We start from the raw sequence: 12787 nt of genomic DNA, 5'->3' as shown, positions 1-12787 counted from the left end.
TGTTTATTTTTCCCCACTATCACAATGGTTTCCGTCTTCGGCTTGTGCCTCGTCCTAAATGTCAATGTAGCATCAGGCACAGGCACTTTTCCTTTGTGTCTTTGTACAAACCTGGATACGCTGAAACATCTTGACGTCACGACTATATTTTTTTCCCATTGCAGCTTCCGAGCTCCACCAATGAGCTAATACAGCCCACTTGTGTGGCGCAGCTGTTTCCGTTATGTCGCGCAATTGAAATTTTATCGTATTGAACTATAGCATTAGCTGTTTTACTGGAATATGTGTTGACGTAGCGCTTTCAAGGGATTTTCGCCGTTTTAGCCGAAGGGGGTTGGAGCATGACCTTATGCCCTTTCTTCCAAGGGTTAGGCCAATTATGCATCAATGCAGCCCTAGGAGAATCAGAACCAGTGGCCGACGAGTGCTCTGGATGGGAATGTTACTCGCGGCTATTTTGAAAGCAAATTCCTTGTACACAATAGAAGCTCTCTTTCAACGTTCTCTCGCAAGGAGGTATACCCCGCATTGTGCACAGGTCAATGAAGTTCAATGATCAGCGCTGTCACGGTCCCGGCCCTATTATATGGCTGATACATACTTGGACCTGGGGGACTTGGGACATGCATATAGAAGCCAGCACATCTCTAATGGAAGATGTTGTTTTTATATTCAGAGGTATGTAGCTTATATGCAATTAAATGTCCAGGCAAGCATTTGAGCAATATGGCACACGCGGCAGTCCCCACTCAGATGATCTTTTTGCCTGTCAAAGGGGTCTTGAACATCGATATTCCCTCAACCAAAGAGGGCCATCTCTGGTCGCAGAAAGTAGATGTTCTAGAACGCTGACCAGGATTCCGTCGTCACTACTAGGGACGAATTGTGGAGGAGTCGAGCCAGGTGCATCTCCATATCGGTTAATGAATCCAACGAGATAGACCTCGTATTGGGTCGTCTAGTTCCAGTCAATCTGCGCCAGCATTATGCAATACTTGCACAACCTCGGGACTGGCAACAAATTACCACAAACTGAAGTCGCTCGAACTCTCAGACGCTAGCTGCCAAGTTATGATTTCCGAATTCTCGCCTAAAGCTAGAAAACGGGCCGCTTGTAACGGGAACAGCCACTACCTGACTGCAGGCCCCAGCACATGGGAGAAGACGTGGGCATTGTGGACTGACATTATTGGTAGCGTACTTGGGTGCATTGGGGTTATGGGCGGCTGGATGGTGGAGCCGGTTGATGGCTGCAGCCCCTGTTAAGTGGTTGGTGTACGTCGGCTAGGGGAGTCTGGAGGTCCACGATTCGTACCATCATACCCAACATTTCCGCAGAAGAGCCGTTGTCAGTAAGAATAATCAAGGATTCCACGAATGTGACCATGTTGCTTTGAAGCATTCACGTGCTCGGCGGGAGGCAAATTTGTCGTGTTGGCATGTCAATGTAGCATCCACGAGAGAAAGGCTATGAAAGAAATGATGACATTTTCCAAGGTTGACATGAGAGCTGGGGAGAGACAACAATTCGAAACATCTTAAACTTTGAACCTTGAAATGTAACCGTATACCGTAAGTTACCCAGCCTCAGGTGTGGCTGAGCTAGGTACTCCACCCGCCAAATTGTGTGGGAAAGTACTTCCTCCGCCGTGTTCCGTATCGTCCAATCACCTTGCTCTACCAAGGAACGGCCGGTCAAAGTCCTCAAGGTTTCCCCCAATCTGTCCTGCCTCTCCTTAAGACCTGCCCATCCCGACCATTCCTCCATATTCGACATTTATTGGCAGACTCCAGGGCTGCTGTGTGCTTCTTTGTAATCTCTCGCTTTCACTACAGCCACCGAGATTGCCTACCGATTGAGTTGCAGGACTTCGTGTGTGCGCTCCTACCCTGTCACCCTCGCCTCAAAGCTACCCCGAGGATCAGCCCGAGGATCAGCCCATTGCACGTCTACAACGGCTTCGTGTCGCTACATATAAAAGGCCTCCACCCTCAGCCTTCCGCTTAAGACCTCCCAAACGGGATTGTGGCGGCTGCATACTGCAGTGGGCGCTGAGGCCGCATTATCTCCCTATCCGTCAGCCGCGCGCATCGGAAATCAGCCTTCCAAGTCATCATCACGAATCAAGATCCCACATCCTGAAATAAAACTCCGTACACTCGCGAGAAAACCAAAAGTCTAGAACTGCGGCCCGGACGTTGGGATTTTAAGGCTGGTGTACTATTCCGCCCAACATGACTGAATTTCGAATGCCCCTCCACCAAGGGCCTCCTGCCCGGAAGCCTCTCTCTGGTGCCCAGCACGGATATGGTGGATATCAGTCCTACGATTCTCCACGACCCCAACTTGCGCCCCATCTAGCGAGCCCCCAAACCACGCACAGTCGGACTCGAACCACATCCTCCAACGTGTTACCCTACTCAGGCGGCTCTCAGCACTACCACGGCGCTCCTCCACCTCCTATTCCCCAAATGACTCTTCCTCATCAGTCACCCTCTCGACGCATGTCAAGCAACACTGCCTCGACCTCGTCCACCGGCAATCACCCGACGGTACATGCGGGGCAAGGTGTTTCTGACATCCGGCGAACTGCCTCGTCGCGCTCTGCCAACTCTCAGCTTGGATATGTGGCCCTCATGCGGCGGCAAAAGGCTACCGTATGGTGTGACCGAGCACAGCCTGAAGACGCCAGATTGCGCGAACAAGCCCTGCGGGACAAGAAGAGAGCGTACCTTGAAGTTCATGGTGCTGGCCGGTCAGGAACCTTGGCTAGTGGCAAGATCCGACATGGTACTAAGGGAGCTGCTGAGTTTTCGCCCTCCAACCTAGTGGGCGCCAAGGTCCCCGTGCGACTGAGTGCGAACGAGATCGGTGATGGGGATGATGACACTCTCAGCAGTGATGGTGGCGCGATTCACAGACGGACCGGTAGCGGCCGCAGCTCTCTGGGAAGTGCCCACCGTTACCCAAGTGGATACTCGCGGCCACAGGGAACGATGGGCAGCAACAGCACGCCCCCGAACGAGAAGACCGACCTTCCAGAAGTGTCTGAAAATACACCCGCGGAGATTCACGAAGAAGAAAAGAGCCGGCTGTCATCACTCCACAAAGATGATACCGCGACAACACACAGCAGTGAGCAAGAGCAAGAAGACTTTGTTGGTGACATGCAGGCTCCGAGCGCCGCCACTGCGGCAGCCGAAAAAGCCAACAAGGCATCCGAGTTGCGACGACGAGGCAGCGTAGACGAGCGAACTACTACCATGACCAATGTGCGCCTTTTCGTCGCAAATCCCGATTCAGACAGCGACTGAGGCCCTTGCCCTTGTTCTCACGCAGCGTCTACCAACTTTTACATTCTTCATCTTCTTCCTCATATCCCGCCTTATTCTATCTTTTATGATTTCTACGTGATTTGTCTTAACGCCTCGTCAATTGCACATAATACCTATCTCGTTGCAACTCCACACCTGGCCCCATTCGGCAAATCTTGATGGTTTAGACCAATGCGTCCTCTTGCTTTGTCTATATCTTTGCACGTTTGCTGTCTGATTTACTCCTTTTTATTCAAAGCGCCCGCATCTTTGTTTTTCTCCAGGATTTCTTCCTTCTTGCTTTATATCCTCGATGGCACTGCTGGTCTCTATAGATTGGCTCTCCAGCTTGTCTTCGTCCTTCTGCGGCTGCATACGGGGCCATCCTGGCGTTGGTTATATGGCCTAGCTTCTCTTAATTTAGGAATAGTACCTAATTTCAACCCAAAGATTATCTCTATTCGTCTCGCATTTAGAATAACTTCCGTGGAGTGGTGGCTTTTTGTTGTAGCCTTGTTGCTGTTACATAGGGTAGTGCAAGGTAATTGTAGAATCACAGTAACAAAAGTACATGAGTAACTTGGGAATATTGAAGTATAAAACATGACGCTCATTCCATATTGACCCTGGAAGTCCAAAATGATGCCATAAATTGTACAACATACTAAAGCCCCCACACAAAATGGCCTGGGTATGTCCCTTGGGCAGTCCGCGGCCCGGGGGCACATATAGTGGTTACATAATCACACACGTGCTTATCGGTCGCGAGCGCGAAACGATTAACGCGTCCCAGTGTTGGCCCAACGTGTCACTGCTCTACTCCGTACGTTCATTAAACAGCGAAGTCGATACTCTGTGATTGAAGAGCAATTGTCTAATTCGAGTAACGTCTGTTATTGTCTATTAAAGTCGCACTTTCCCTTGGTTGACACGCCTAAACCACCTATGAAGTGAAGTCGCGATCTATCACACGACAGCCTGTCCCCATCGCCCCTTCCCTCACTCACCTACACACCTGAGACTTCAGGTTCTTAACCAGCTCTTAACAATCACTCTGGAGTCAATGGTACCCAACGCATCTCTATCGCCGATGCAGTCGGCCCAGTCCTTTCCCGCATCACCTTCATCCGGTCCACGAAAACGCTCAATTCACGAGGTTGATGATGCCAACCTGCCCTCACCAAATGCGAAGCGACCATTGACTGAGTTCGCCTGCGAAAACCAGGAAAATCACGATCCATCTCTCCCCTCCCAACCTAACGATACTACTTCCCCGCCAGTTGAAATCAACCGTACTCTTCCACCTCCCCCCTCGGTCGAAATCGTGATGAGAAGGACACCACGTAAACAAAATGAAGCTGTTTCTGGGGGATTAACATCTCCCGGCACCAATAATGCTTCCAATGCTGAGCCTGATACCCCGGCCTCTAAGAAACGCAAGGTAGTCTCTGCTGGCACAGATCCCAAGCAACAAGAAAAGGAAGCCAAAGAGCGCTTGAAGGCTGAGGAGAAGGCGAAGAGGGACGAAGAGAAGGCCAAGAAAGAGGAAGAAAAATCCAAAAGAGAAGAAGAGAGGCGCCTGAAGGCAGAGGAAAAAAAGAAGCGCGATGCTGAGCGCGACGAGGAGAAACGTCACAGAGAAGAAGAAAAGCGCAAGAAAGACGCCCAACGTGAAGAGGAGCGCAAGCAGCGCGACGAAAAGAAGAAGGCCAAAGAAGATGAAAAGGCTGCCAGAGAAGAAGAGAAACGTAAAAGGGACGAGGAGAAGGAGAAGAAGACCAGAGTAAGTGGCAGCCACAACCGTCCTAACAGGAATATGCCCATATACTAACCGATTCAGTCACAAATGAAACTGAACTCCTTCTTTGCCAAACCACCGGTACCTTCCGCTTCATCAGGACAGGTGATCACCGCTCCTTCGCCTAAGAAGGCATCCACCACAGCCGATTCCTCTTGCGAAACTCGTGCCGTGCAGTCAGACTACGAGCGAGAGTTTCCCGCGTTCTTTCTACAGTCTCATACAGTTGTGGCACCTCCTCATCGGTTTGAGCGCGACTCAGAAGCCCTCCACCACGTACGCGAAACGATCGATACATGTCTACGCAACGAAACTCCCATCCAAACACATCCATTCCGCCCATCAGAAGTCTTCCAGATAATTCCCTTCCGTCGTGGGCGCCAACCAACGACCTCAGTCAAGGACATACTACTGCAACTACAAAGATCTGACGATCCAACTCAGCCTACTCAAAACCAGAGCGCAATGCCATCTCCGAGGCCACAAGAACTTCTAAGCAAGGTCACGATGAAGTCTCTCAAGTTTGGCGAGGACATCCGCCCTCCCTATCAGGGAACTTATACCCGTCGCGTGTCCGAGTTATCCACGAGAAGACTTGCCCGAAATCCCTATCACCGAGGGCTGCCGGATACCGATTATGATTACGATTCCGAAGCGGAATGGGAGGAACCCGAAGAAGGTGAAGAGCTGGACTCTGAAGAAGAAGATGAAGGCAGTGATGATGGCGAAGATGATCTGGAAGGTTTCCTAGATGACGAGGATGATGCCCTTGCCGAGGGCAAACGGCGTCTCATTGTTGGTGATTTGGAGCCTGACTCTACTGGAATCAAGTGGGCTGCCAATGGAGTTGAGCCTGAAATGGAGGTCTATCGGATGGAGACTATATCCGATGCGGTCAAGTTCCCCATCGACCCCTTCTCGACTGCATACTGGGAGAAACCCAAGCCCGTGGACCAAGTACCTGCGAAAGCGCGACCCGCGACAGCCATAGACGGCTTCCTTGTTCCTACAGTCCCTAGGGCAGTGGCGGTGGGCAGTGCTGTACCTCCCTCATCGAAAGCGAAACGGCCATTCCCGCCAGACCAACTCGCTGATTTCAAGGAAGCAGTTGAAGGCAGTGATCTCAGTAAGATTGGGTTGGTCGAGATCTTGAAGAAACGGTTGGTTCCCACGGTGTCCGCTTTTAGAGCATATGCTAATTCAGATATATCTAGATTCCCCAAGGTGTCCAAGGATACACTCAAAGCCACCCTTGACCAGGTTGCTGCTCGTGTCGGACAAAAAGAAGTTGACAAGAAATGGGTCTGTCGGTGATACTAAGATGATGGATTTCTTACATTTCCTACACGAGTACTATGAACGGAGTTTGGGTGTACCTAAGCATTTGTAATGCCATCATGAACGATTCACCTAATCATGATCAAACATATTTGCTTTTTTATTATTTAGGAGTCGGGGTATCCCGGGTTAGCTGCATGAAATAAATGCCGGTTGTGCGCGTGTCGTAGTACGATGTATATGAACCAGGATGATATCCTTGCATGTGAGCATATTCTAATATTGCCACTCTCCACATATCATATTTCTCAGACCAAAGTATTTAATAGGCCATAAGATCCATATATACTAGTTATGTTGTACATATGTGTAAAATAGGATCTCAGACACGTAAGAGAAAGTACACGTCTATAAAATCTGAGGGGCGCATGAGGGGCGCATGGACACCTCATTCCTGCACTGCCAACGCATCGTCTCGTTGTACTCGGTACCTGGTCCTTTTCCATATTAGCCGTATTTCTTAGTCTCTTCTACTTGGCTTTTAGCACTTTGGTCTGCAACTGTCCGTTTCGAGGATTCCTTTTGCTATCCCTTATAATCCTATTTGTTTTATACTCCGGGTTTAGTTATTTTTACTTTGATTTTAAACCCCCATCTCCCCTCCTTATTTTTTACCCTTTCCTCTCTCTTCCCCCGCCTTTTCTTCCCACACATTCATCCTGGAAACCAACTGCTCATCCGATCGAGTGCATCGTCACTCTGAGAACCTGGTTTTCGTTTCAGAATGCGATAGGGATTCGTCGACTAGGGGGGTTTGCGACTGTCTGTCGCTAATGGCAAGATGGTAGAACACCAAGAGGATCATTCTTCCTCTTTGCATTCTACAACCAGTACGTCATTATATTTATTTTTGCGCTTTTCTCCCTTATATGGGTTGGGACGTTGAAAAGAGGGGTGCTCCTATCGTTATACCCCCTTATTATGATTGCAGCCCAATCTAACCAGCTCCAGCCGAGCAAATACCTGCTTTCCCCAAGGTTAATACACCATGTGACTTGTCGCATCGGGCGCAAGATCCCGCATCTGTGCCTTTGCCTCCTTCACGACCGGGATCGCCAGCCATGTCGCCCGCACTCGTTGAATCTCCGTTGAACGTGGGGCCAGGTGAGTTGGGTGGCTCGGGCCGTGCCAGTCCCATGGTAGAGGCCGCTCCCTCCAATGGACACAATCCCGGGCCCGCGACGCCTTCTATCATACCCGTACCAGTGGAAGATGCGCCTCAAATTTCATTCGAGGATTTTGCCACTCGTTATCACCAGAACCAGCGCAAGCAGGCCCAAAGGAAGCGATTGGAGAAGCGCCTGCGTGCCACCAAGGTGTCCATTGGCGTCTCTGCGCGTATGGTTCGTGTCGGGCTGACTGCACAGCGAGGTCTCGTTGAAGCTCTCCGCCATGATGACAAGGCCAGTTTCGTTGCTCTCTACCATACACTCCAAGATCTCCAGGAATCGTGCTCTTCACCTGCTCCCAACGATGGCCAGACAGACTCCGTGGACGGGGAGCCATCCTTAGGAACTGACATTGGCCGTTTCCCGGATTTCCTTCATCAACTGAGCCCTCAGTCCCGGACGGACTTTTTGGAGATTTTGCGGCTGGTCCGCTCTGATCCCCAGTTTTTGGTTGACCGGTTACAAAGCCTGTCTTCGTCCCAATTGGCTGCTTTTACTTCTCCTGCCACGGCTTTGGATACAAATGATCCCGCGTTCCCTTCCACCTCCCGGGCTCGGGCTCAGACTTTCTTAAGCAGGAGCCAGACTCAATCCACTGCCTTCAAGGACCACGCATATGCCTTTGAGAGGACTGACCCACTATCTATACTTCTTTTTAACGTTTTTGCCGCTCCATTGGATCCAGAGACGCCTGAATCCCGCTTGCGCATGGAAGTCTGGTCGTCCGTCTGCGCTCAACTAATCTCCAACGGAAGTAATAGATACTATCCTCTTATCGGCCAGATCCTTTCTTCTTGGACCACCGGCAGCACTTGGAAAGCCCGCCCCAAATTTGAACTATACCTAATGGACATTTTACAAACCGGTGCTTTTCTCCTAGAGCCTATAGCCACACCACCCGGACTGGATTTTGCCATGGACTCCTTGGACCCCATGCGAACGGATGTTGCAGAGGAATTCTTTGCTTCTGCCGTGGATGACCTGTTTCGTGTACTTGATGACCCGGACGGCGGCTTTCCTCACGCCGTGCTACAGTTTGCAAGGGCCGTTTTGCGGAAGTTGGATAACCCCGAGACCCGCAGTCGCTTCTTGGAGTTTTTGTTCCTCCAATGGTTCTTTTCAAAGTTCCTCTATCGCGCATTGACATATCCTGAGGTATATGAACCTCTAGTACTTGGTGAACTTGCGAAGCTGACTCCAGTCTACTATTGCTATGATAGACCCACGGTCTTCTCCTAGACTTCCATATCAGAAAGGATGCCCGCGAGAAATTGCTGAACCAGGTTGGGCACCGTGCCTACGCTCAAGTCTTTGCTGTTTTGCGTTCAATGTATGTCATCCTAGCTTGAAATTTCTGCAGATTTCGACATTGTTACTGATCTCTTCAAGGCATCATTTCTCAATCCCTCGTCCGATAATCAAAGGCCGTGTCGAAAAAATGCTTTCACGGTTCCATGACACAATGCCGTCGGAGGTATCGATTGACCCTTCTATTACCGTTTCACAGGCACCACTTCCTCATCGACGAAAGTCTCCTTCAACTTTCCTGATGATGTCTGCTCTGGATGTTCTCACGCTCCTAGACACTCTCTTCCAACAGGCGCCTTCTTCTTTGCATTCCTCACCAGCCTCTGCAGGTGTTCATTCTTGGCCCTCTAGTCCACCACCATCTGTCAACCTACGGCCAGATTCACTTATGGACTCTGGATTCGCTCGTTTCAAGCACGACTCAAGTTCAAAACCTACATCACATAATGGTTCCATATTCTCAGTGGAAGCTCATTCTATTTTAGCAGCAGAAAATAGCCTATCTGAAAAGGCCGCTCGCATTCGATTCGAGCTAACCGATTTAGATCATCCTAATGAGCGGCTGAGCTTAGAGCACCCCTCAGACGAGCATTGGACCATTTTCTCAGTTGCAGCAGACGGCCATGGCTTAACTTGGAGCCTCCTTCCTGATAGCAGATATGAAATGTCCAAAGGCCCGATAATTGAAAGTGAAGATGACGCGCACTCCACGACGCTAGGACTGGAGGAGAATCATGAAGCATTACAGACAGCGATCGTTCGACTTGTTAAGGAGAACCGCATTCAAGACGCCGGCGACTATGGGTTCCCTTCACAGAAAACTACGCAACCAGCCGCCATGTCCTTGAAGCAGCGGTTCAACGAAGCGATGTTCTGCTGCCATCATGATTCCGATTTTGTTGGTGCACACTACTGGTGGAATGCTTCACAGCAGCTCGGGCAACGAGGAACACCTAGCTCATCGAGAACGACAGACGATTCATGGATCCTGGGCCCGATGCATGATAATTATAGCCATTCACTGATCCAATCACGAGCTGTCATTGAGCGTTGCGAGAGTGACTTTGTGTCTCTCGATCACAGTCTCCGCCGACTCCAAACTCAAGTCAAAGACCTGACGGCCACATTTTGCAAGATCCGAGACAAGATGTGGTACATGAACGACGTCAAGAACTCCATCAGATATGAGGAGGCTAAGCATGTGGCTATGGCTTTGAAAACGATGATCTACTCAGCCCGACTCTTCAACCAGTTCCCAGAAGAACAGCGTTCTCGCTACGGAGCAAAGTCTTTGGGTGGCTCCTTGTTCCAGAAACCAGAAGTGCAAGTTATGAACATGATGAAGGCGCCCAGTAGCCAAGGTGGACCGAATAAGTTGTCTGACGAGCAAGTCGAGCTGACTCAGAAATGGTTGTCGCACAACGGAATCGACAATTTCTGCAAGGGTGAAGAAAGAATTCATCGATTCTGTTACGAGGTCCGGATGAGCATCAATAAACTGGTGGGTGAAACGATGACCGAGACGCCGGTGTTATGGGCAAGTGAGCTTTTCCAGAGGGAACGCTCAAAATTTGAGGGTTACGGCTCTCGCACATTCCCAGGAATGTCCATGCCTAGCACTCCTCGGCCCTCAACGACCACAAGCGAGGACACAAATTCTGCTTCTCACTTCTATGGCGCCAATATGTCTATGCCCGATCCTATGTCTCGACTTTCTCAAGATACCCCGTCATTGGGTCGCAAGCCCTCCATCCAAAGCATAATCTCTGATAAATGGAGGCCTCAGCGTGATTTACACTCGATTGACATGTCTTCTCTCGGAGGTTCACCCGGTCGTGCTGCTTCGACATCTACCGGTGATACCTACAGTACATTCTGGTCTGCACCCCAGCGGCACCCTATGTATGCCGCAAGCGCGTCGAGCGCGTACTCGCGACCCCCATCTATGTTCAGTGAGACCGTAACCCGCCAGCCCCGTCGTGTTGAACGCAAAACACACGGGAAGACGGTATTCATGGATGGCTTGAGACAGACACTGACTAGTCTGCTTTTGAGCGACTTGGGCTCTCCTGTATGGAGTTGTGGTAGTGAAACCGACGCCTGGTTCACCAATGCGCTGGACCAGAAACGCATTCAGGTGGAAATGCGACGACGAGCTGCTGTGCAGAAATTCTACGTCGATTATGAAGAGCGCTCCAAGCATCTCGGTCAGCAACGTGGTTCATTAAAAGGTCGCCGGAGCAGGTCTCTGGACAACCTGCGTGTATCTCAACACAAAGCTCCTCGTGTGGAGGCCTCGTCGCAGCTACCGGAAGCATTTGAGGAATCGGACGGGCAGTCGGCATTTTCATACAAGGCAGTCTTCCACCGGCTGATCGAAGTGTTCTCGCGTCATGGAAATCCATTTGTAAAGCTCAACGCGTTGCGGGACTTGCGGTCGTTGGTGGTTGCGTCGCTCATTTCGCCACAAGATGCCAATTCCCCTACTACTCTCAGCTCTTCCCCGGGAGAAGGTGACAGGATGCGGAGCAGTCCACAACTCCACCGGGCCACTCGCCACAGTTTCTCAGAGGTGCGGCCCAACAACCCTCCACAGATGGACCCAGTACTACCTTCTTCCCCTCCCGAGTCAGTCACATATGGATCCCGACGATCGGACTATTCCACCCCGGAGGAAGCACAAATCGTAGCAACCTTGCGCGATCTGATTCTAGAAGTGAAGCCGAAGACCCTTTTCAGGGACCTGCAGTTTATCTCAGCATTCGTCCCAGGAGATCAGCTAAACAAGACGGACCGCGGGACAGCGTTCCTCCAATTTGGTCTGGCCGCACTAAGCCTCAAAGAAGAGATCTGCCACAGCATGGTCGAGATCGCCGACCGAATCGTCTTCCAGGAGCTATCCCGTCGCCATCCTCCCTTCGCCTCGGACTTCCAATCCCGCCCCGGCCATGCTATCCAAGATGCAGCGGGAATGTGGATCATCACTGCTAAAGAGGGAAACCCAGTCGCACAGCGCGAACTTGCTATCCTTTATCTGACTCATCCGGAGCTTCTCCCACGCGTGACACTCCCTCTGACCCTCCCGCGGGATACATTCAAGGCGGAGATGATGTATCGACGAGACAAGGACTCTAAATCGGACCCACAGAGTATGTGTCTGGCGCTGCACTGGATGCAGCTGTCGGCCAGTGGTGGTGATACTCTTGCTCGGAACAGACTTCGTGAGCGTGAGGAGTTTGACTCCATTGCATGAGAGACTTCTTGGCCTGTTCTTTTTCTGGTCTTGCTGTCTTTTTTTCTTTTATCATTCTTTTTCTCGCTGGTTCGATCTTTTTTTTTTTTCTCTTTCACTTTGACCTTCTCTTCCTTTCTTATCTTCTACATCGTGATTATTACGTCGTTGCATATATATCCATATACCCCCGTTCGGGCGATCTAGTTGGGTGTTTTTAAGGCATTCGTGGACTTTGGGACTCTTGCCTCGGGTTTCTATCTGGGCTTGGCTCTGGAACATGACTGGCGTTCTTGAATACATTGAAAGACTGGGCGGTTTGCTGTCTTGATCTTAGTTTAATGTTATATTTCCTTTCCTATTCCTTTACAAGTAATGTTCGTATCCCTCCATACTATAGTGATATATATTGTGTCTTTTGAAGGTCATGCACTGACAGTTTTGCAAGTTATTTTCAAGGCTATCATATAGCTTCAAGTAGAAGGTTACACCTGGACAACCTTATAATATGACGTTCAGCCTCTCAGCTGCCCAGGTATACCTCAATCTGATAAACGCTGGCTAAGCTGGATTTTGCGTCGGGTAGATGATCGGGCCGACGTCATCGAGTGGATTTGCACCCCACCA

General features: G+C 50.3%; 4 protein-coding genes across 4 annotated transcripts; 3 read left to right on the top strand and 1 right to left on the bottom strand.

Moving 5' to 3' along the window:
* Window positions 1-1130: 1130 nt before the first annotated feature.
* On the bottom strand, window positions 1131-1387 carry N7471_007444 (uncharacterized protein; the record flags this gene model as incomplete). The annotated part of the gene is made up of 2 exons (XM_057280163.1): window positions 1131-1259; window positions 1316-1387. The coding sequence occupies 2 exons, from the start codon at window positions 1385-1387 to the stop codon at window positions 1131-1133; spliced, it is 201 nt and encodes a 66-aa protein (XP_057134423.1).
* Window positions 1388-2235: 848 nt separating this feature from the next.
* Window positions 2236-3315, top strand: N7471_007443 (uncharacterized protein; the record flags this gene model as incomplete). The annotated part of the gene is made up of 1 exon (XM_057280162.1): window positions 2236-3315. The coding sequence occupies one exon, from the start codon at window positions 2236-2238 to the stop codon at window positions 3313-3315; it is 1080 nt and encodes a 359-aa protein (XP_057134422.1).
* Window positions 3316-4378: 1063 nt separating this feature from the next.
* Window positions 4379-6427, top strand: N7471_007442 (putative chromatin assembly factor 1 subunit A; the record flags this gene model as incomplete). The annotated part of the gene is made up of 3 exons (XM_057280161.1): window positions 4379-5098; window positions 5156-6273; window positions 6328-6427. The coding sequence occupies 3 exons, from the start codon at window positions 4379-4381 to the stop codon at window positions 6425-6427; spliced, it is 1938 nt and encodes a 645-aa protein (XP_057134421.1).
* A 1085-nt stretch (window positions 6428-7512) lies between these two features.
* Window positions 7513-12181, top strand: N7471_007441 (uncharacterized protein; the record flags this gene model as incomplete). Its single annotated transcript, XM_057280160.1, has 3 exons — window positions 7513-8775; window positions 8841-8950; window positions 9010-12181. 3 exons carry the CDS (start codon window positions 7513-7515, stop codon window positions 12179-12181), a joined length of 4545 nt encoding a protein of 1514 aa, XP_057134420.1.
* Between the last annotated feature and the right edge of the window lie 606 nt (window positions 12182-12787).

The sequence above is a fragment of the Penicillium samsonianum genome (assembly GCF_028829775.1).
Source record: "Penicillium samsonianum strain IBT 33392 chromosome Unknown utg000004l_segment0_segment0, whole genome shotgun sequence".
In the NCBI taxonomy this organism is placed as follows: Eukaryota; Fungi; Ascomycota; class Eurotiomycetes; order Eurotiales; family Aspergillaceae; genus Penicillium; species Penicillium samsonianum.
The sequence above is the reverse complement of the archived record's forward strand: the minus strand, read 5'-3'. Positions and strand labels throughout refer to the sequence as shown.